The 23,297-nt window shown below is 38.4% G+C and overlaps 1 protein-coding gene across 3 annotated transcripts; it reads right to left on the reverse strand.

Moving 5' to 3' along the window:
- Positions 1 to 1,263: 1,263 nt before the first annotated feature.
- Positions 1,264 to 22,253, reverse strand: MYBPH (myosin binding protein H). 3 transcript variants are annotated; one of them, XR_015742738.1, is made up of 12 exons: positions 21,915 to 22,251; positions 20,631 to 20,771; positions 17,492 to 17,659; positions 13,656 to 13,744; positions 11,412 to 11,610; positions 10,117 to 10,256; positions 8,354 to 8,513; positions 6,239 to 6,375; positions 5,152 to 5,338; positions 2,208 to 2,248; positions 1,685 to 1,728; positions 1,264 to 1,515 (listed from the first exon to the last, which is right to left on the reverse strand). XR_015742738.1 is itself a non-coding variant. In XM_026697330.2 (11 exons), exons 1-10 carry the CDS (start codon positions 22,069 to 22,071, stop codon positions 2,238 to 2,240), a joined length of 1,389 nt encoding a protein of 462 aa, XP_026553115.2. In that variant the 5' UTR covers positions 22,072 to 22,251; the 3' UTR covers positions 1,264 to 1,515; positions 2,208 to 2,237. The 3 variants fall into 3 exon arrangements, 1 of the variants encoding a protein (XP_026553115.2); XR_015742739.1 differs by lacking the exon at positions 17,492 to 17,659 and having other exon boundaries at positions 21,915 to 22,253; XM_026697330.2 differs by lacking the exon at positions 1,685 to 1,728.
- Between the last annotated feature and the right edge of the window lie 1,044 nt (positions 22,254 to 23,297).

A 23,297-nucleotide genomic window follows, 5' to 3' on the forward strand; every position in this document is an offset into this window, starting at 1 on the left:
TCCTAGTCACCAGGTAATTTCAGAGGCTAATGATGAAGGCTTTTGCTTCTGTTTTAATGTTTTATTTACAGAATATGGCAAGAAGAAAACTATAGCCACTATATTTACTATACTTACACAAGCCTAGATCATGCATACTGCCAATGGTGTCTGCAGCAAACCACAAACCATGACGTCATGCAAATGCCTTCATTGCATGCTTGTGCCCTGATACCTAACACAACTATATAAGTTATGACATTTATCTGATGTCTTCACATGTTCCAACATTTGTTTCCCTTATCCTCATAGATGCCTATGATTACTAAGACAGAAATTGGCTTATTTTGTACTAATGTCACGTGTACATTTTGCATTCTATACAGTATCATTTGCAAGCCAGGCTGATAGTCTCACGTTTGGACTGTTGCAATGCACTCTACGTGGGGCTACCTTGAAGACCATTCGCAAGCTACAGCTGGCACAGAGTGAGAAGGCGTGGGCAGTTCTTAGGGCCCCTAGGGTTGTCCATGTTATACTACTGCTCCGTGAGCTATATTAGTTGGTAATTTGCTTCTGGTGCAATTCAAGATGTTGGTAATCACCTATACATTCCTTCATGGGATGGGTCTGGAATATTGCCTCATCTCTGTGAGATTAGCCCACCCCACCCATGTCAGCAGAGGGCCTGCTGCAGATGCCATTGGTCAAGGAATTTCAGCTGGTGGAGTCCAGCAGAGGAGCTTTGTCTGCCCTGGCTCCTGCTTTTTGCAACATCTCACACCTGAGATGAGATCCCCAACCTACTGACTTTTTGTAAGAACTTTAAAACCTGTTTTTGCCAGATGGCTTGGGTCCCAACGGGGGAGTTTCACATTGGAGGTGGTTGACTAATTTAAAGCTAATCCCACCTGCCCCCAACCTATATATCTGACTCCCTCCTTTTCCATTTAACATTAATGATTTTATTTTGCCTGTTCTGTCATTTTATATTCAATGATTTTAATGTTTTTAATGTTTAACATGCTGTAAGCCACCTAGAGTCATTTGAAATGAGATGGGTGGCAAATAAACTTAATAATAAATATTACTTATTTAAAAATCCTGGCTTAATGTTAGGCATAATGACAACAGAAAGAAAAAGAACCCAGTAACTGAGTAGTAATGAATCAGAATACCCTTCCCTATCCTTAATTGCGTGTCCAATACACTGAAGGACACAAGGTTAGGAAAGGTTGATAGGAGCACACCAGCCCCACTCTGAATTCTCTACAGGAATCATTTCATTTTCATAGCATATATTTCTTTATTCAGTATTTGTTTTGCAGGGCTAAATATCAAGAGGCATAGATGACAATCTTGGTGTTACAGGAAACATGGTAGTTGCTATTTATAGAGTCAGTGCAGCAGCAGGTGAACTTTCTGCTTTTGAAAAACCACAGTGGTAAAATGATTTCCAAGCTGCAGGTCTCATCTAGGAACCATGAAGGACTCTTCCGAGCTGAAAACCCAGGTGAGAATTTTGCAAGGATCTGGCTGAGAGAGAAGTAAAGAAAGACTTAAGATAAAGAATAACTCTCACCAAAATCACAAAAGAATCTTTCCCACTATATATACATTCATGCCTTTGATCTAACTGAAATCTTTATTTCTTACATGAACATAAACAATACATTTGACCCCTATATAAGATAAGGAGACTTACAGATGTAATCCAGATTCCTTTCAATAATTGTTCATGCTATTGTACTTCAAAAACAAAACAAAGCAAAGAATTTAGATCTGATTGCCTTTATGTTAAAAAATGATGCTTATCTTTCTTGACGGTAAACTAGGGTACTAGGACTATAATTTATCTTGATAAATGAGATTTATCACAAGATTTGACCATGTGATTCAAAAAGGAAGAACTATATCTGTGTTTAAAATGACAACAGAAGGTTGAGCATTGTTTTATAAATTAATATAACTGGTAAATGGTGTAGCTAAATATGCTCTCAGGACTATGATTTTCAATCATATCCCAAGATAGGGAGCAGCCTTCTATTAGTTCTATATAAAATGATATACTTATTTTGTATTTTTCAGTTTTTGCCTCAGAGAAAATGCACCAACATAAGTGCATTAGTAATCCTGGATTGTTATTAGGTTTAAGATGGATTCTTGAAGCTTGCATTCAGGTTGATATCTAATGTTCTCCAACTGACTTAAGTGGCAGTTTATCCTACCTTGTTCTTCATCTGATCTCCCAGATATCATCATTCTGGAACTGCAAACGTAACAGAAACATCATGAGCTAGTATCTAAGATTAGGATCCATTCAGATCCCTTTTTTACAACACAGACACAGACTTCAGAGAATAATTAGGACTGCAGAAAAAATAATTACTACCAATCTGCCTTCAATCTGTATACTGCACAAGTCAAAAAGAGGGCTGTGAAAATATTTACAAATCTCTGACATCCCGGACACAAACTGTTTCAATTCCTTCCCTCAAAATGACGCTATAAAGCACTGCACACCTGAACAACTAGACACAAGGACAGTTTTTCCCCCAAAGCCATCACTCTGCTAAACAAATAATTCCCACGACACTGTTCTACTATTCACAAAGTCTGCACTACTATTACTATTAACCTTCTCATCACTCCTTATCACCCATCCCCTCCCACTTGTGACTGTATGACTGTAACTTTGTCACTTGTATCCTTACGATTTATACTGACTGTTTCCCACGGGTGGGATTTAAATTTTTAACAACGGATTCTGTGGGCATGGCTTGGTTGTCATGTTATTGGCTGGGCGTGGCCAACTCAATATCACTCACATCGAGGCATGCATCTCCTCGCCTGGCCTCTTATGACTGTGGGGATGCTGCAACAGTCATAAGTGTGAAAAATGGTCATAAGTCACTTTTTTCAGTGCCATTGTAACTTTGAATGATCATTCCACACAAGCAAAGTACCAGCAAAGGAGGGGGAAAAAACTCCAGAGATGTTCCTGAGACAGGAAGTCTAGTCCTGCCAAGAATGTAATAAGGGTTAATGGAGAGGCAGTTTCTGTAAGCAACACCAGAATGTTTCCTTCCTGCCTTCCTTACAGGATTAGGCCAGTAATTTCTTCTAACAACCGGTTCTCCGAACTGCTTAGAATGTTAACAACCGGTTCTAGCGAATAGGTGCGAACTGGTAGAATCCTACCCCTGCTGTTTCCTAATATGATTTGATTGCTTACTGTACCCTATGACTATCATTAAGTGTTGTACCTTATGATTCTTGACTCTTGACAAACGTATCTTTTATTTTATGTATACTGAGAGCATTTGCACCAAGGCAAATTCCTTGTGTGTCCAACACTTGGCCAATAAAGAATTCTATTCTATTCTATTCTATTCTATTCTATTCTATTCTATTCTATTCTATTCTATTCTATTCTATTCTATTCTATTCTACAATGTGGGTCTTTTGCTCTCCTGGCAATATTAATGACAAGCTTGTCTATAATAAAGATAAAAAAACCTAGAAAATTACAAAGGCTATTTATGCTAGAAAGATACCATAAGGTTTAAGTGTTCACTTGGAGATCCTTACTTCTCAAACTGGGGTTAAAGGAAAGAGATGTGAAAGAAGAAACCACGTGTAATATATTGGAAATATTGACCTGGGCTAGAGCTATTATAGATGATGGTCAGATAGGAGTTTCTTTGCCATTTACAGAATGTTAGAGAAATCAATTGCATAGTTAAGACTTAAAAGAGATTCTACTTGCGAAACACTTGTCTGTGGAGTTCCTTATACTGGAAGTTTGATCAGATGCAAGATGTTATTTCATTATTCTGTCTCCCAAAAGAAGACATGCACATACTTTATCTTAGCTGGGAAATATTACTGTATATTGCTGTGGATACATGTGTATATTTGTACATAGTGGTTGAGGTTTCAACTATAGAGAAACCTGATACAAAAGCAGGAACACAGTGAACACATTGCCAACAGATACCTTCAAAACTTACAAAGAGCTAATCATAAATGACTTCCCAGCTAGCACCTTTCTCTGCTATTCTTCTCTGCTAGATGGAATTTCAGTATTGTAGAAGAGAATATCTGTACCTCAGGATTGAACTGTGGAGTTAAACTGTGATATTCTGGGGGTTCTCTGAGCTTGTGTTTGTATACAGACACTTTATTAACTAACTAGTCAGTGCCTGATGATGTTACTTAATAAAACATCTGCAAGCAAACAACCAAGGTCAGAGAGCACTAAGAAGTCCATACACGGAATTTCCTGACAATTAATCAAAACCTATTATATTCTTGTTGAACACCACAAACCAAGTTGTTATGATACCAACACTAGCCTTCCATTAAATTACTGCAAGCCACATTGCTCATTCAGCAATTCAAAAAAGATACTACATTCCACCACTTAGAAAACAACCATCCACTCTATTTTCCTTTTTCCTTTCCCTAGAATGATGGATTGTTAATAAAGTCTCTGGAGTATATCCAAATTGCCCCCTGTTTGTACAGCAGTAGTAATTCCAATTTGGGGACGGGGTGAATGAGATGGCTGATATGATTGCTGTAAGCAATTTAGGTGATAGAAACCAAAGCAAATGGGGGAGGAGGAGAAACAAGGCATCTTGTGCCAATCCTATCAGCAGGAATTGGCAATCTGGTATCCTCCAGATTCTATGAATTACACCTCACTTTAATCTTGGCAAATGTTAAGGTTTGCAAGTGTCATTGTTCCAAAAATCTGGATGAACCAGATTGCCCAAATCTGCCTGTATGACATAAAATATGTCAATTAATACTTGGAGTCATAAAGCCTTTAGAGAAAAACACTCACAATCTCCATCCATCTTTCATAAAAACAACAACTCCAAGTGCCATCTATATTAAAAGCTATAATATAGCTATTAAAAAGTTATTTTATTCCTTTGGCTTAATTTAATGATTATAATATATTATTTTTCCTCTTCACTATATCAATACTATTTAATGTAGTCTTTTTTAAATAGATCACCCTTTTTTATAATTCATGGAATTTTCGTACATAAAGAATTGTAAGTCTCTGCGGAAATCATTCAGAGGTTTCACAACTTTTTTGGGTAGGGGGAATTGCAACAAAGCATTCAAATGCAAACAAGAGATAAAATACATACATACCTTTTATATTCAATATGCAATCTACAGAGGCTTCACCAAAAGGGTTCACAGCTTTGCATGTGTAGATACCACCATCAAAAGGGCTAGGTTTGCGGATTTCTAGACAGCAAATCCCCTGGTCCATGTGGACTAGATACTTTGGGTCTTCTTGAATCTCCCTTTGATTTTTCATCCAGATCACTTTGGGCTAAAATCAAGTAAGGACACCAAAGTGCATAAATTTCCTAAAATGCAGCTCAGCAAGATAAGCTAGTTAACACAGGTATATAAACTATCTTCATTACATTTCTATTCTTAATTCCCTTGTCTGCATTCAGTGAGGCTAATTTATACAAGTTACCTGCCAGTATTGTTGTAGTTTGCATCATTCATCCCCTATTTTCTCTGTAACAGCTATATATCTGAATTCTATAGCTACTATATTTCTGGAGAAACTGTCAGGTGTCTAGGGAGCCCGACATTTTTCTCTACAAGTATTTGAATTTATATTTTACATCACTTTGCTTCATAAAATTTTAGAAGAGGTAGAACTTGTGGCTGGAGAGTAGGATGCATTTCTTTCAGTATAGGTAAATATGGGCTTGTGAAAGGAAATGGGAAGCTGATACTACTGAGACAGATGCTTGGAGAATTTGACTTTTGCAAGGTCTGATGTGAAGAATATGAGGATATAATCTAATCAGAGGATCGAAATATAGCTATCCATCACTGTTACATTTCCTGCAGTGATTACAGTGCAGTGATATAGTTCTCAATTCAATAAAAGTATTGTCATGATTTATTTATATGTTTTAGATAGATATATTGAAAAACATGTATTTTGAGGAAAAATACTTAGAAACATATATTTGGGGAGAAAAAGTTGATATTTTAAAATGCAAATTGTCACAAAAACCTTCAGAAAAGAAAAAAAACACTATTATGGAAATGTAGGTTAAATACATGTCAAAGCATTATAGATCAGATCCTTCTTTCTTTTTGAGGGCAAAAGAGATTACTTATCTCAATTCACCACCATTCCTATTACTACTACGGTATCCTATCTTATTGCAGTTCAGTAGGCATCACATCCCACAACAAGACCCACCTTTGGGAAGCCTCGGACACAGCAGACGAGCTGGGTGGCATAGCCCTGGGTAGTGGTTCTGTCTAACAGCGGCTGAGTGAATTTGGGAGGTTCACAGAAATCCCGGCTATGGAACTTCTTTGGTTTGTACACAATTCCTACAAAAAGGTTTGAGATGTTTTTAATCAGAAAGTAATTCAACGGAAAGTGGGGTCAAGTAATCTTTCATTGAGGGTAACAATGTAAACATGAGAACAAATGGTGCACTCATAATGAAGTGGTCAAAATATTTAAAGAATTGGGGATTCTGCAAATGAATTTTGGGGTTCCTTAACTTAGAAGTGTGCACAGATAACCTTGAAAAGGGTATGCAAGAACACTTAAGGCAAGAAAGAGACTCAGACCTGGAAAAGAAAGTAAAGGAAAGAAATTCAAAGTAACCAGTCAGTTTAATAGAAGGGTCAGTAGCATAATGGAGAGAAGAATGACCTTGAGCAGCTGTGAGTAATTTTCCCAAGGGGCCAAATGAGAAACTGGGATTGTTGTGGAGGGCTGCTGCCTTACCCCCACTAACATCACCCACTCCTGCCAACACCCCATCCCCACTGACAATTTCCCGCGGCCACCTTTCTCCTTAGAACAATACTCCTCCTCCGCCACCTGGCTCCATGAGCCAGACTGAGATAGCCCGTGGGCTGGATGTGGCCCACAGGCTGTAAAATGCCCCGATCTAACCTTACGGAACTGGTGCTTGAGGAAGAGCTCAATGAAATTAATGATCAGATAAAAGAACCTGTATCCAGAGCAGAACTGTAACCTGAGAAAACATCTCAGACAAGTTGTCATTAAGATAAAAGGAGAGACGACACATTCAGACTTGCAGGATTGATGTTAGCCCTTCCAGGTAGAACAGACTAGGAAACCAAAGTCATGCAAACTAACATTACTACTTTTATTATAAGGTTATAGTAATAGAAACTTGCAAGTCTGAATGCAAGACTGCATTCTGGATCAAATGTAGCTTCAAAGTGAATTTCAAGCAAATGGGCAGGCCTTTATAAAGCAGAGTGTAGTAATCCAAACAAGAAATGACCAAGGCCAGGTGACTATGAGCAAAGCCTCTTGATCTAGTAAATAATGTGATTGGAGCACACAACAAATCCATGCCATGGCCACCACTTTCTCATTGAGCAGTAGCTGTGAGTCTAGGAGACTCCCAAATTGGGCATCAGCTTTGTCCATATCATATTGGTACTATACCTGGCCTGAACCCAAACTGAAAAGCATGAAGATAATCAGCTTCATGCAGGGCTGAGCACCAACCATTCTCTCGACAACCTTCCCTCTTGGAAAGGCCAAGATCAGATCAGATCAGATGAAAATTGTCCAAATCTGTTGAGTCCAAAGATAGCCCATTGAGAAGAGGGAGCATTACTGCTTCATGCAAAATAAGCATTAACCACTTTGGACCCATCTGCACGCCCCCTCCCAGGAGGCCTTAACCCAGGAGGGGTGAGGGCTAACAATATAAGTGACTAAACTCACAGCCATGAGGATCCTGTCCATTTTCTCAGAATCAACCACCTAGAACTCATTCCGTATAACAGGGCTCTTATCTCATTTCCAAAGAATCTGCCTAGCCATATTCCAAGTCTGAGTAAAGCCAAGTGACTGTGTGGCAGATGCAATTATTCTTCTTCACAGCAACCTGAAAGAACCCTGATTCCTCCCTACCCAAAAGGGTCCTGGTCTACTAAAACAAGGCTGCTGGGCAGTCATTTGCAGATGCAATAAGGGCAGAGACATAAGCATACTTTGCCACCCTTATTGGCACACATTACATACTACAACAGCTAAGAAGCATTTCTGTAATCCTTGGGCTAATATCTAACCCAGCCATGACCTGCCCTATTCCGAAGGGCTAATATTTTATGACTTATTATATTTTTGATTCTCATTTCAAAACAGTAAGAAAGTACTGCCAGTTCCCAAAATGTAGTGGCTTGGTCTGGAAAAATCTGGACTCTTGAATAGTTTGGAAGGCTACCTACATCTATGAGGTTTCAAGTTGCCCACACCTGTGATGAAGAAACAGCAGGATCTTTCTACTTTTCTATCATGTTTCATTAGCCTTACCTGATTTTGTTATGTGCGTTACATTCTTGGTGACAGCAGGCATTTCACTTAGGCCACAAGGATTTTCTGAGAAAACTCGGAAGGAGTAACTGTTGCCAATGATGAGATCAGACACTGTGCAGCTTGTATGGTTGTAATGTTCCAAAACTGTGAACCATTGCTGAGGAACAAGGCAGAAAGACCCTTAAACACTGAAGCACCCAGTTCAGGGAATTCAACATTTTGCACAAAATAGTTATATTTTTTGCATGGCCTAAAAAAAGGCAAGCCCAATGATTTAGCCTTGGCCCCTAAATTATATATAGAGGAGAAAAAGACAGATGTCACAAGTTACTACTTAGAAGTGTATCAGTGGTGAGATTCAATATTTTTTACTACCAGTTCTGTGGGCGAGGTTTGGTGGGCATGGCAGGGGAAGGATACTGTAAAATCTCCAGTCAGAGGTGATATTTGCCGGTTCTCTGAACAACTCAAAATTTCCACTACCGGTTCTCTAGAACTGGTCAGAACCTGCTGAATACCACCTCTGATATATATATGTATGTTATTCAGCTTTGTTCGGGTATTTTCCCACGTCATTATAGTTGTGCTTTTAAATGTTGTAGCAACGTTTCGGCAGAATCTCATCTGCCATCATCAGGCTTGTGTATTGTGTTCGTCTGAGAATATATATATACTAACTGTATAATATGTATCTATGTTTTTGTGTGAGATGCTACATCTCAAGACATATACACAAATAGAAAATTGCCAAGTATAAAACATGCCATAACCCCAGGTTTAAAGAAATAGCTGAGGAACCAAGTCTGTCTCAGGGATTTTGAATGGACAGCCGGCAACAACGTCTGATAAAAAGGCAGACTATATTGCCGTATTATGTCTGGAGAACTGAAGAAGGAAAGATTCTCAAGGGAAATATATCTGCTGGACTAAATAGACATTGATTTATAAAGTTATTTACTATTAGCAGTTTAAAAAAAACTGTACTATTTTTTTAACCATGATTTACCTTCATTTTCCATGCCAAGGTAGTGACCCAATTAACTGTACTTTTAAAAGATTAAAACAACTATTCAGGGATTTTCCATGATGTAATATTACTCTTATTCATTTCCTAATTTCATTTCCTCCCCCTAATGCAGCTGGGGGCAAATTCATTATAGGTGGGAGTTCATTTTACACCAAAGATGATCTTATCAATTGATGGTAACAAAATCGAGACGAGTAAGAAATTCCATAAAAGGCTGGATTTACTTAATGACCTCATGATTCTCAACAACTGCAGTGATTCACTTAACAATCATGGCAAAAAAGTTTGTAAATTTGGGCATTTAACAACCGCCTCGCTTAGCAATGGAAATTCTGTCCCAATTGCAGTTGTACATTAAGGACTACCTGTATAATGTTTGAATAAAATTATGTATGTAATGAAAGGAAGGTATTAGCAAAGTCTTTCTAATATTCTAGAATGGTTCTTTCTCTTCGTTCCAGTCTGTGCCAAATCAGGGCCTAGGCAGACATAGTCTAAATGGAAGAATATTATTTGAAAGATAAATGACATTTGCTGGCTTATACCAGCTGATCAATAATATTCTAAGTTATGGTTAAGGTAAAAACTTATCTTAAATGGCCCATTGAAGCATATGGATTGAGAATGGCTTTAGAACCACCATTATACTTGCAAGATCTTTAGTTCCAGTTTCCTCCATTCCTGATCCACCTTTTAAAAAAAGGCTGTATTTTGTGCACTCAATAGCTCTTACCTGAGTCTTCATATCTGCTTTTTGGACTGTGTAGCCCTTGAGATCAGCATTGCCATTATCTTGGGGTGGGTTCCATTCTAATGCAACATTAAAGCCCCAAGTGTCCACCACCTTCAGATTCGTAGGAGGGCCTGGTTTCTCTAAAAAGAAGAAAGACACACACACACACACACACACACACACACACACTATAACCATACTTCTCCTGAAGACAGACTAATGCAAAAGAGACACCAGAATAAATAGCTAGACAAAACACTGTCACATCATTGATTTCTCTAGCCCACTACTGTATATGTTGAATGGGAAGAGCTTCTGGAGCTTCTAGAGTCAAGAGCCTTTTCCAATCCTTTCTGGAGATGCTGAAAATTAAACATGGAACTTCCTGCCTGCTTTGGCATTCACTTTCACCTTACTTTGCAGCAGAAAACAAAATACTGTATAGATAGTCCTCTAAGCGCAACATTCCATAATCACATTGCTTTGCAAAGGCAATTTTGAAATTCACAGTTGCTATTGTTAAACAAAGATTGCTAGACCTTGTCGGTTGGTTTGCAAGCAAGCCACCAGGCAGGTAAAGTGGCTGCTGCCAGGTGGCAGAAGAGGCACAGTTGATTCACGACGTGTGATGCAAGCACGGCTAAGTTGGGGATGGCTGCTGCTGGATGGGAAAGAGTGTGAGGAACTTACCTGCATGACTTGCAGTCTTCCCTGCCAGCTTTCCCATTGAATTTGCTTGTGGGAAGCTAGCAAGGAACACAGGAAATGATGATTTTGTGATGCAGTACCCTGCAACCATCGTATGTGTGAACCAGTTGCCAAGCACCCAGATTTCCATCATGTGACTGCAGGGGTGCTGACAAGTTTGGAACTTTGAGGACTGGTCATAAGTACCACTCATTCAGTTGTGGTAACTACAAATGGTTTTTGATTGAGTGGTCATTAAATGAGGACTATAAGAATGTCTGAATACCTGTCTCTTTTAAACTAAGATTCCCTGTAAGCCCCATCTTCAGCTTATTTTGCGTGGGTATAGCTTTAATACAAGCAAAAACAGCTCTTAATTTTTCATATCAAACACTTTCATTTAAATGATGTAAATAGAAGAAAGGATATAATAGAAGAACTATATCACAATCAATCCTCTAATGTCCATTTATACTAGAACCAGCAGATCCTATAAAAAAATTGTACTATATAGATTCCCATTTTAGAGAAGCTTGCTTCAATGAAGAAACATCTATGCCATTCAAATATTAAATAATTTATCAAGTCATATAGCATATTGACCTTACCAATCACCAGGAGATCAAAGGTAGCCAGATCTTCAAATTCATCTAAGATCTTAACACTTATTTGGTATTTTCCGGAATCTTTGCGTTGTGCTGCACGAATAAAGAATACAGAATCCTTCTCAGTGTTGCGTACAACAACTTGTTTGGGGTCCAAAGGTTGGCTTTCTTTGGTCCAGGTCACTTGTGGCTTTGGCTTTCCCTAAGAAATGGACATGAAAATGAATGGATCATATTAAAAATTATTCTATTTAATTAAGGTTTACAAACAAAGTTTAATCTACCACAGCATCATGTAGCTTGGGGCTTTTCACAACAATTCACAGTAGGCCAGTGCTCATTAAAATACCAATGAGCAGGATATCAATGAGCCATGTTTTAAAGATGAAGCCATTCTACTTTATAAGACTAAAAATCTCATGGGGAAAAATACATTCAAATTCTACCACAAAACCATAATTAATTTGCTTTCATTCTCTGTCTGTGATTTAACTATAATATAGAATCACATTTTCTATAAGCTCATTCAGAGGGGGATCATTTACAGAAAGGCATTTATTATAGGATTATCTAAGTTTTGAATGTTTTAAACAAGAATATTTCCATTTTTATGATGTCAGTAGCTTTTGATATATTATCACTTGAAAACTATTGTTTTTGTTTAAATCTTCTGTATGTGAGTCAGGAGATGGGGGAAGGACTTTTTTCATAGGAGGGATGCCCCTTTAAATAATTAAACAGCTGCCTCTGTTGCAAAATTCAGCGTGAAGAATACAGAAATGATGTAACATTGATTTTATAGAAAAAAACCAACATCACCTTTCCAAACATTTCTGGTGATTTAAAGCCTTAAATTTACCTGGTTAGATAGAAGATTTAACAACACCCATTGTAATGAATATATTTGTTACTGTGATTATAGAACCACCAAAACATTTTCCGTGATTATGCATTTTACATTGGTATAAATATTTTTATTGCTCTTTCCTGATTGCTTGGACAAGTTGTATACTACAGAAATGTTATAATTATATCTAATGTATTAATTTATACAGCCTACCACGAGACTTCTGCAGATTTGCTTATTATCTGCAAATAAGTGATAAACTCTTTATTGGTACTTTATGCATGCTGTGCATTGATAATAATGATGACAGATTGTAATAAAATTGGGTAATCTCTTTTTCTTACCGTATCATGCTCTGAAATATATATCTAGATAAAATAAATAAGGTGAAAAAACGTTTACCTAAAGTTCCTGCATTCTAAGCTATATACAACACCAATAACAAAATTAAGGTAAGCTAATAGTAATGCAAATGTGACTCCAGTAAAGTTGGAGCTCCAGCTGCTCTTTAAAGGGTGGGATTGAGGTCCATGGTAGATCCAATATGCAAAGATCCAAGAACCAAGGAAATGCATGGAGTGCTACACCCCGTTCAAAGCCTCTCTGTGCTAATCCAAATGGCTTCCTATTTTTGGCAGAGAGCTGTTTTAGACTCTGGGCTACAACCTTCTACTCCATTACTGGACTGAAGAATATTGCTTATTCTTTCTGAATGTAGCTAGCAACCTTCTTTTAACAAAAGAGATTCCGTTATGTAAAAGAGGATACATTTCAATATTCAGTGATCAATTGCTAAGAAATGAAAGCTTTCACGAGACTGGCAAGATACAAAATCAAATGCTCTTATGAACCCCAAACTTGTCAACTATTCAGACTGTAAAAAGAATAATTTGGGCATTACCTTAGGATTTCATGGTTTGTGTAGCATTCTGTCTGTAGATCTAGCAAATCGTAAATCACCAAACCGGTAGTTACACTGGTCGGATTCCACCCCTGGGATTGGCGCAGGTTGGGGGGGAGGAGAGAAAGAGATTCTTGCTCCAGGCTTAAAGCCCCGCAGTTCCAGCAACATATCTTCAGCCTCATCAGAGACAAGTGGCCGGGAGGGGAAGGGGCAGGGCCAGCCAGGGGCATGATTTCCGGTTCTCCGAACTGGGCAGAATCATAACATCTGGTTCTATAGAACTGGTGGGAACCGGTAGAATCCCACCCCTGCCTTGGGCCTCTCTCTCTTCCTCCCTCCCTCCCAAATAATGCATCATAGTGTTCTGAGGAAAACAGCAGGAAACACCCTGTGTGCTGTCTTGTGCTCCAGAATAAATGATAGAGTTCAAAAACTCTTCCTCAGACAAGGCCAAAAGAGCAGGGAGATAATGGCAAAGGAATTCTAATTCACATACCCAGAATGGGATCAAGAGGTTTATCGTATCCCCCACAGTCCTCAGGTACAATTCTCTTAAGTAGCGTGGAAGTCGGATCTTGGGGTGTTCTGGACAAAGCAAAATTATACCAATATGTTACTAATTTTGTAGAAGTCTGTTGTGTGAACAACACTTTTGTACAGCTTTAGTTGGTCCAATAAAGATACTGCCTGTTTTGATTCTGGATTTTTCCCTTACGATCAACAGTTACTACACTGTTTCTCGTTAAAATAGGTACCATCAATTGCAGGTTATGAAACTTCTATGGCCTTTCATATTTTTAAACAAAAAAATAGAGAAATATTGATCCAGCTAAAATCTCTGAGTCAGTTTGAATTATTGAATCAGCTAGATTTCTAGAGCCTCAAAATATTTTTATATTGTGGTGACCAAAACTGGATGTAATTTTCCAAATGAGGTCTTACCGAGGCATTATAAAGTAATATAAATTGATTTAATATAAGTTTATTTAATTCAGAAAAGTTTGCTAAATCTTTTATTAAAGCTTGTTAAAGCTGGTACAAAGATGCCTGATTCAATGGACCCAGTTGATTTATAGATTTGTGATTTGACTGAAAATGTTTTCAAATTGAATTTCTAGAAAGGAGCTTCCCATAGATTTAGAGAAATCCTCTTCTCAGGGGGTGGGAGACAACATTTAAAATGAAAGAAAACCTTGAACATTTAATGTTTAACATTATTTTTTTCCATCTGTCACTCTTCTGTTATACATTGTCACACCTTGCCAGAAGTTTATTTTTCCTCTGAAAAGAATTTTTTTTAAAAAAGCTGGGACTTGGAGACAGCAATAATTGTAGGCTTCTTCAGAGAGGTTAGCATTATTGTCATTTTGGTCATTGAAAACCAGAGCACCTAGTTGAGCTAAAATATGATACTTTTAGAAAGCTTATTTAAAATTAATTATATAAAAAAATCCTTAGGGTTTAAGATGCCATCACAGTTGGTCCTAATTGCCACTATAGAAGAATGCAAGCACCCTACATTAATTGTTTCCCAGAGGTATAGATAAAGTAATCTTATTAGTCAAACAGCCAAATGCAAGAACAATTTGCTCCAGATGCTCCCTTTGCAAATGCTGTAGCACTTAAATTACAGATAGTCCTCAACTTACAACCACAATTGAGCTCAAGTGAGACATTTGTTAACTAAATGCTGCCCATTTTGCAACCTCTTTTGCCACAGTTGTTAAGTAAATCATGGCAGCTATCAAGTTGGTTTCGGGCTCCTAGTTCATTCAGAGCCCGTCAGCTCCGAATATGCCTTGCAGCAAGTCAGCTGGCCATGTCACCTTATCTCTGCTGCCGCTGGATCTGTATTTCTGCTTGTGTGCTGGCTGATGGCTTTGGAATGACTCAGCAGAGCTGAGGATGGATTCCACAACAACTGCGGGGATGGAGGATGGATTCTGAGAGTTGATAACATGACTGTTAACTGAATCTGGCTTCCCTGTTGACTTTGCTTCTCAAAAGATCGCAAAAGGTAATCACATGACCCCAGGACACTGCAAGTGTCATAAATATGAGTCAGTTTGCCAATCATCTGAATTTTGACCATGTGACCATAGGCATACCACAACGGTTGTAAGTATGAAAAATAGTCATGTCACTTTTTTTCAGCATTATTATAACTTCAAATGGTCACTAAAAGAACTGTTTTAAGTGGAAGACTACCCGTACAATCATATAACAACATGAAATATACTGCAGGAGAGCCTTATCACAGTTTTCGGAAAACTTATCAGCTACAAAGAGATGGAAATTTCCAAGTAACATTTAGTTTTAAATAAAGACAATACCCCAAAGCAAACACTATTATTTTGTCCAAAAGTAGGCAGTGGGCTTGATGCTGCAGTAACTTGAATAGATACGATCCAAAATAAATGAAGATATACTGTAAGATTTCTTCTAACTCTCCAAGCTCCCAAAAACATGTTAGACTTGTCATGTTTGCCCTGGCTTTCTATTCTTTTTCAGGCCCAATTCCAAGTCCAAGTTGTAAGCTTTCAAACTTGGTCTGTACGCAGGTAAATTTAGGTGATTCTTGCAAATACCTATTTAATACTTACTCAATATTTACTCATTCAAGGTTCTTACCGAGGGTATCCCTCCCTCCCCATAGGTGAGAGCAATCTGGCAGCCACGTTGCTTCATCCTAAGATTTGTCTGTTCCTCAAGACTGCTTGAGTTATGTTATTGTAGCATTTTATGTTATCTATTTGTGATGATCAGCAATCCTCTAGTTCAGGGCTTAGGACTGTCTTCTCCAAAAGGTTTCTGCCTGTGCAATAAGATCTAGTGGGGGGAAAGAACCTTTAAACCCCATCTTTGTGGGATTGCAGTCATTGGGACAATAGCATGACTTCTTCCATAGCTGTTTCTTTCATTCGGAATAATGCTTCATCAGAAAAACCTCAGCACGAATGCTTTTGACATTCAAGAAAACCATCAAGGCCTTAACAGATAACAGATAATCAGAGTTGGAAGGGACCTTGTAGGTCATCTAGTCCAACCCCCCCGCCCAAGCAGGAGCCCCTATACCATTTCTGACAGGTGGGAGTCCAATCTCTTCTTGAAAGTTTCAAGTGATGGCGCTCCCACAACTTGTGGTCCTGGAAAGCCTGTTGTGGGTCTAATCCCATCAGTAAACAAACTTGTTTGTTTAGATTTATTCTCAGTGCCTGAGAAATGGAGGAAATTGGGTTTGGGAGGTTGGTTACTTATAATTCTTTCTATTTTACTTTCAAACCGTTTGAAAACAGCTCAGAGTTTTTCGGGAACTAAATGACATATAAATTGCAGGAATAAATACTTGGATGCTTTGCATTTGCAGTTGATCAATTTTACATTGCATGCTTACTGTGGAATTATTGTTACATTTTAAAATCTCCCATCAGCATTAGGTGTTTTATAAATTACCATGCTAAACTGGGAAAAACATTTTATACACATTGAATATACAATATATTAAATAAATCATCTGGAATCACAAGAGAGCAAGAAAATGACATCAAATAGTGATTATAGTCAATACAATCTTGGTTCAGGATGAAAAAATTGATACTATTAGTGGCAAAATATGAGTTCTATGTATTATATCAAGCAGCGCCCACATTATGATTTTTCTAAGGCAATATGAAATTGAAAGCTGTTCCTAAAGCTTCAAATATAGTTGTCAAAAATAGGAATAGCACATTTGCTCACATTAAAACTGCTTGTGAAAATGGTCCCTCTACTCAGCTCTGACAATATAAATGCTGATGTTTTAATACAGTCAATATTTTAAGTGAAATCCTAAATTGCATTCTTTCAATTCCAGACAAAGAAACATTGCAGACAAAGAATAGTTGCCAGCAAAATGTTAACCCATTTGTCTCAACAGTTGTAACACCCTCTCTATCTTTTATTAAGTAGTCTTCTATTGTCTGGACTTTTTAGTGCTTGCAGACTATTTTAAGTGACTGACCTTTGGTTGTAATAAAGGGTCACTGTTGTGTTGGTACTCTGTGGCAGATCTTCTGGCTTCTTAAAAACCAAAATGCAACACTATGGATTGCCAGTTTGAGGACAATTGATAGACATGGAAAAAGGTAAGAGGTTGTTTTTGTTTTTTGTTCTATACCATTTTTAAAAGTTAAACTCAGTGGGAAGAATGATTTTCTCAGTGGGTCAAAAGACAACTTGCCTGGAAAAATTATGGAACATTTCTTCTCCCAAGCACTATCTTTATATGTGCACATGAACATGCTCACAACCCCCCCCCCACACACACAGACACACACATTTACAGATACATACCAATAATTTTTCTGATGAGAAGCGGCTGATCCAGAAATGCTGGTTGACTAACTGCATTACCTTTTACAGCTTTAACTCGAATATGAAGTTTATCTCCAGATATTAAATTGTGGATTGTGTAACGAATACAAAGAAAGGGTTTGTTGTTGGCTGTCACCCAGTTTGTTGCTAAAACAAAAATGTGGAAAAGATCAACAATAAGCAATTTTATACCAAAGAACTAATATTAAAAATCTGTTCAAGAACATGGAAACCTTTATTATCTTCCAAAAAAGTAGCCTTTTAAAGTCTGATTCTCTTTAGAGGTATTTGACATGGTTTGGGAAGAATGGAAGATAGAAATCACCAAGTTTGGAAATACTGAGAAAATCTACTCAGTTTACTTAAAAAAGAAAACTAAAGAAAATTGCTGAGCCTAGAAGAAGATATTTTCAGCTAGGCACAGTATAGAAGAGATTGGGCTCTTAGAAATACTTTATCACATGGAAATACAAAGTAATGTTGTATAATAACTTGTCTACTTCTGATCAAATACTACACACACACACACACATTTTCCAGTTTTTCTCACATAGCACTCTTTGTTGTAATTATTCTCCACAGCAACCCTATGTCCTTAGATGGCTGAGAGTGATGGGCCAAAAAATACACTGTGAGTTTCCACAGTTAGGAGTGTACCTGAATCTGGATGTCTTTGCTCCTTGTCCAACACTTTAACTACCACACTGTACAGAATCTCAGCTCTCAGTCCCCCCGCCCTATTGTTTCACTTCTTTATTGTTACCGTGAAAACCTTTAGGTATATTTAGATATTCTTTTGTGGACATTTTTATTGTGTTGACAAAAATGTTACTTGGTTCAAAATTAGTAGTTTGTAATCAAACAGAAATATAACCAGGGAGCAAATATAATACCCCTCCAAACACATCAAGGGGCTATGCAATATAGTAATATATTCATACAAGTTGAAACTGGCTGAAATGAAATATTCCACAAACAGTTTGAAACAGAATATACTCTGCAAGCAGTTCCAACAGCTAAATTCAGTGTAATGTATTTATATGAAGTTATTCATCCTCCTGTATTTCTAACATCCCATCTAATCAATCTGTGTAAACCATCTGCTTTTCAAAATGACAAAAGGAAACGATCAGCTGCTACCTCATCAATGCTAGATGAATTTAGCAGATTTCATTCATCAATTATTGTCATTATAACATGTTGGGAAACAATCTTTTAAAAAATCCACTCAGCTATGATGGCATCAATACATCATTTACTTATTGTATAGAGTTGTTCATAAATGAAATGTCCTAAGCCAGGTTTTCCAAAGCAGATTTCATATTTTTTTAGAAAAATGTGTGTTTGTATGTTTGCATGTATGTATGTGTGTGTATATATATATATATATATATATATATATGTATATATATGTGTGTGTGTGTGTGTGTGTGTGTGTTATATATATATATATATATATATATATATATATATATTTCTGAGGTTCTCGGGTATTTGTATGTGGATCTTTGGTTGTTGGGTTTTCTCCGTGTAAGATTCGGATAGTATCTAGCAGCGTTGAGAAGTCTCATTCATCATCTTCAGGCTTCTGAGAAGCAAGAGCCGAAGACAGAAGCCTGAAGATGATGAATGAGACTTCATCGAAACGTTGCCTAGATACTTCGAATCTTACGCGGGAGAAAACCCGAACAACCAAAGATCCATATATATATATTCTGTAGAAGCCTGATGATGGCAGAACAGATTCTGCCGAAACGTTGCTACAACTTTAAAAGCACAACTACAATGACGTGGGAAAAGTACCCGCGAAAACTTAAGAAAACATACATATATACATACATACACACACATACACATATACACACACACACGTTTGTGTATACATTATATTTACAGCTGTTTACAGCGTCCTGTGGTCATGTAGTTACATTTTACAATGTTTTTGCAGAAAACTGTCATATACTTCCAGTTTTCAACAAAACCATAGCAAACAATTGGTTTGTTTTTATTGCCATAAAAATGTTGTAAAATTGGGTCACATTAGTGACCTGCTTTATGACCATCACAACTTATGACAGTAACAGGCAGGCAATTTGAGGACTTTCTCCATAAGCTGAAAACCTTTGGAGACAGCAACAAACGTTCACTCTTTGCTCCTCTTAGTGATAAGCTGAGTTTTTGCAGGGCAACTATGGCATACCTATAAGGGACATTTTTGGCAGTTTCCATTACATGTTATCTAACATTCTTATATAAAGATTTATTACAAAAACTCTTTTTGAAACAGTGGCATAATCATGCTCCAAAGATGTAACAAGAAGGTAGCAGATAACCAATTTTTTTATTTTTTGGTTTCCCTTATTTGAGTAATGCCACATTTGAGTGGATCAGTGCTACTACCGGTTTGAACCAGTTCAGCCAAACGGGTAATAAAAAAATGCCTACAATCAGCTGAGAGGAGGAAAAAAATCCTCCACAATCAGCTGTGAGGAAAAAGAAGAGAAAAGCGCAGGATCGGCCCTCCCACTTTTATCTTCTTTATCCTCTCAGCACTGCAGGCCTCAGCTGGTATGAGGAAAGCTGCACTGGTGTTAGGCAAAGCATACCCACCAAGCCACACCCACCAAACTGGTGATAAAATAATTTGAATCCCACCACTGGAATGGATGTTTGCACAAGATTTCTTGCCTCACTGTGCAATCTATATTACTCAGCAGTTGAGCAGAACCACCGCAACACTTGCAGGGGAGACCTTACCTTTGTGAAATATCTTCTCACCATACATTCTTCAAGAGAAGTCGCATATCAAATTCTAGACTTAATATAGTCCTATAATGTGGTTGTTCCACCATATCCACTATATAGCATAAAGGAGCAAGTATATAAATTGGTGACCAAGTGTGCTACTTAGCAGAAGTAGCCATGACACTTTTTAAAAAAATTACCGAGCTACAGTTTTCAAGATTTCAATGAAGATTACATCAAATCTATCCCTCTCCCATACTATTCTCTTCAACTGTAGCTGCCAACTATCAAGAAGAGAAACAATGCATTCATACTAGTTGATATGCCATTGCTGCAATTTTTCATGCTTGCAAGGGAATAAAACCAAACCTACTTCCATCTTTGCAGTACTCCACTACATATCCGTCCAGACCAGAAGGGCCCACATTTTCAGGACCATCCCATGTTAGCGTCACAGAGCTGTCATTGACATCCTCCACTGCCAAATTCAGCGGTGCACTGAAAGATGCTGCCACTATAAATATAGAAGCATTAATAAATCATTTGCCACCCCTACAGGTGCAACCTCGATGCTGTGGTAACTCACTGTTCTCCCTGAATGGCTTAGGTGGACAATCTGAGAATATTTGCTGGTTAACATAAACCCATCCCTACCTGTTGTACACAACTTTTAATTGTAATCAACGTCTCAGATGAATTTATGAGTAGAGAACTCTGCTATGGACTAATTTCAGTGGGTTCCAACTGGCAATGCATCCTGATATTCCAAGGGCACACATATACATGCATAGGGATTTCCATAGACTCTAATGTTTATCTGTGCTGAGTTTCCCACTGGGTTAACATTCCATGCACAAAGTTAAAACTTTATATAACAGGCTGTTTCTCATTTTCAACTGTATCACCAGTTATTTGGGCATCATACAATAGCAGACATCAATATCTGCTATTAAGAGTGACTGATGTGCAAACATTTATTTAATGAGATCTATGCTTTCCCTAGATCAGTCTTCCCCAGCTTGATGGGTTCTAGAAATTTTGGTCTAACCCCTGACAGAATTCCCAAGTATGCCCAATACAAAATGTAAAAGTTCTAGTTTTAAATTATCCACAGAGTTCAAGGATGGGACAGGCTGATCTAGATATCAAAGACTTGACAAGCACTGGTTTGGGCTCACATGTTACATGAAGATCATGGGCATCTGTGGGTGAAGTGGGTGCAAATGACATGTGCCCAATGACATACTCAAGCAAATGCTATGAGATATGTCCTGGTGTCAGATGTCTTAACACACGCAACTATTTGCAGCATCTGTGTGCCTGTGTCATAGCCCACTTTGTCATCGTTTTAATGTCATCCCATTTACAATGCTTAATCATCTCCATTTAGCTTTCGGGAACCTGTAGCCTAGCATAACCCTTTCCCCATGGAAGGCAGAAATTTTTGAAAAGAACCTTGTCACCAGCATCGCAGGAAATGATCGGAATATGAATGTTTTACATTGCTTTTTGAACGTCGACTGGGGGAAATGCCCCTCCATTCACCCAGCACGCCACCCACCATCTCATCACCTGGCTGGGTGGCCTGGAGGAAAGAGGACCACGCAGCCCTCCTTCCCTTCTTTTCATTTCACCGCCTCCCGTCTGCCTCCCTCACCTTCTTCGGTCTTCTCGATGGGCAGGGCTCGCTCTGCCGCGGGCCCCGGCTGGCTTGTCACTCCGGCCAGGATAGATGTCAGGGATTCCTCCGGAGCGGGCGGACCTGCGGGCAGGGCGACTTCTGGAGCCGCCGGAGCAGCTTCAAGGTCCGACATCGACGGGCGGAGGTGTTCAACCGGTCCAGTTTCCCGCCCGCGGAAACGAGCTCCTGTGGGCGCTCTCCCTCCCCGGGTGCTCCCCTTATGCTTCTACCGGAGGAGGCCGGTTTATAGGTCCAGGAGTCGCCTCCGGACCGCCCCCTCCTCACCCGGCGTTGGCCCACCTGTCTGCAGGATTAGACGGTCGGGCAGCTGCGAGCCGCGGATTCGGTAACTCCCCGCAGGAGTAGCTGCTGGATACGGAGGCAGTTTTCTAAGCAGTTTTCATCCGTTTGGAGGGAATTTTGGGAATTAAAGGGTATACTATGAGGAAGGAGTGGAGCCTTTCACCCTCTTCTGAAAATCCAACCTCTGCTCTGAAATTCTTGGGCTTGATGGTTCTTCATAAGTTTCTCATAAAAGTTCATGAAAGAAATAAAACGATGAAGGGAATCACTGTCCAGACCAGATGGAGGGGATCCAGGGCCATGGAAATTCTTGGAGAAAGTTTGGGCCAGTCAGGTTTATTGCTGAGTGGAAAACTGCAAGAGTAGATGTTACATAAGCTGCTTGATCTTCTGGAACAATGCTGAGGTATAACTCTTAAGAAATAAAGTAAATATCTACTTACACATACCTCTCTCTTCAGCCATAGCTTCAGTCACACCACCACCATTTTCTTTCCTTAGAACCAGCAGGGCACAAACGGTGTATGTAGCCACAGCGAATGTTTTAGTCTTGAATGAGCTTTTATTTATTTACTAGCTTTGTTCATATATTGCCACTCTTTTAGAAATAACAAATACTGAAAATGAGAGGTAGCCAAGATTATGTACTTTGTGAGATAACTTGAAATATAAGGAACTTCACAGTTTTCGAAAAGAAATTACCAAGTCCAATGGGATAGTTAAATAAGGCTTTTAGACATTGGTTGCCTTTGTTATGTTTAAAAGTATAGCTAGCTACTATATGCATTGTAATCAAACCTCTGTGAGATGAAACAACTTAAACAGTAATCATTTCCCCCCAAAAGAGGGGAAAATGTAGTAAATAAATAACATAGGAAATATAGGCAGAGAAATTAAAATTAAGCTGAGTATACATAACTATAAGAATAGCTATAGATTTTATTGTTTTCCATCAGCAAAGAAAATAGGAAAGTCAGTCATTTCTTCATTCCTTCACAGCAGCCTGTGGGAGAGCTCCTCATTCAACTTGTATTTCAACTTGTATTCAACTTTTTT

This window comes from Pseudonaja textilis, chromosome 3 (assembly GCF_049901715.1).
Source record: "Pseudonaja textilis isolate UNSWEBS1 chromosome 3, rPseTex1.2, whole genome shotgun sequence".
In the NCBI taxonomy this organism is placed as follows: domain Eukaryota; kingdom Metazoa; phylum Chordata; class Lepidosauria; order Squamata; family Elapidae; genus Pseudonaja; species Pseudonaja textilis.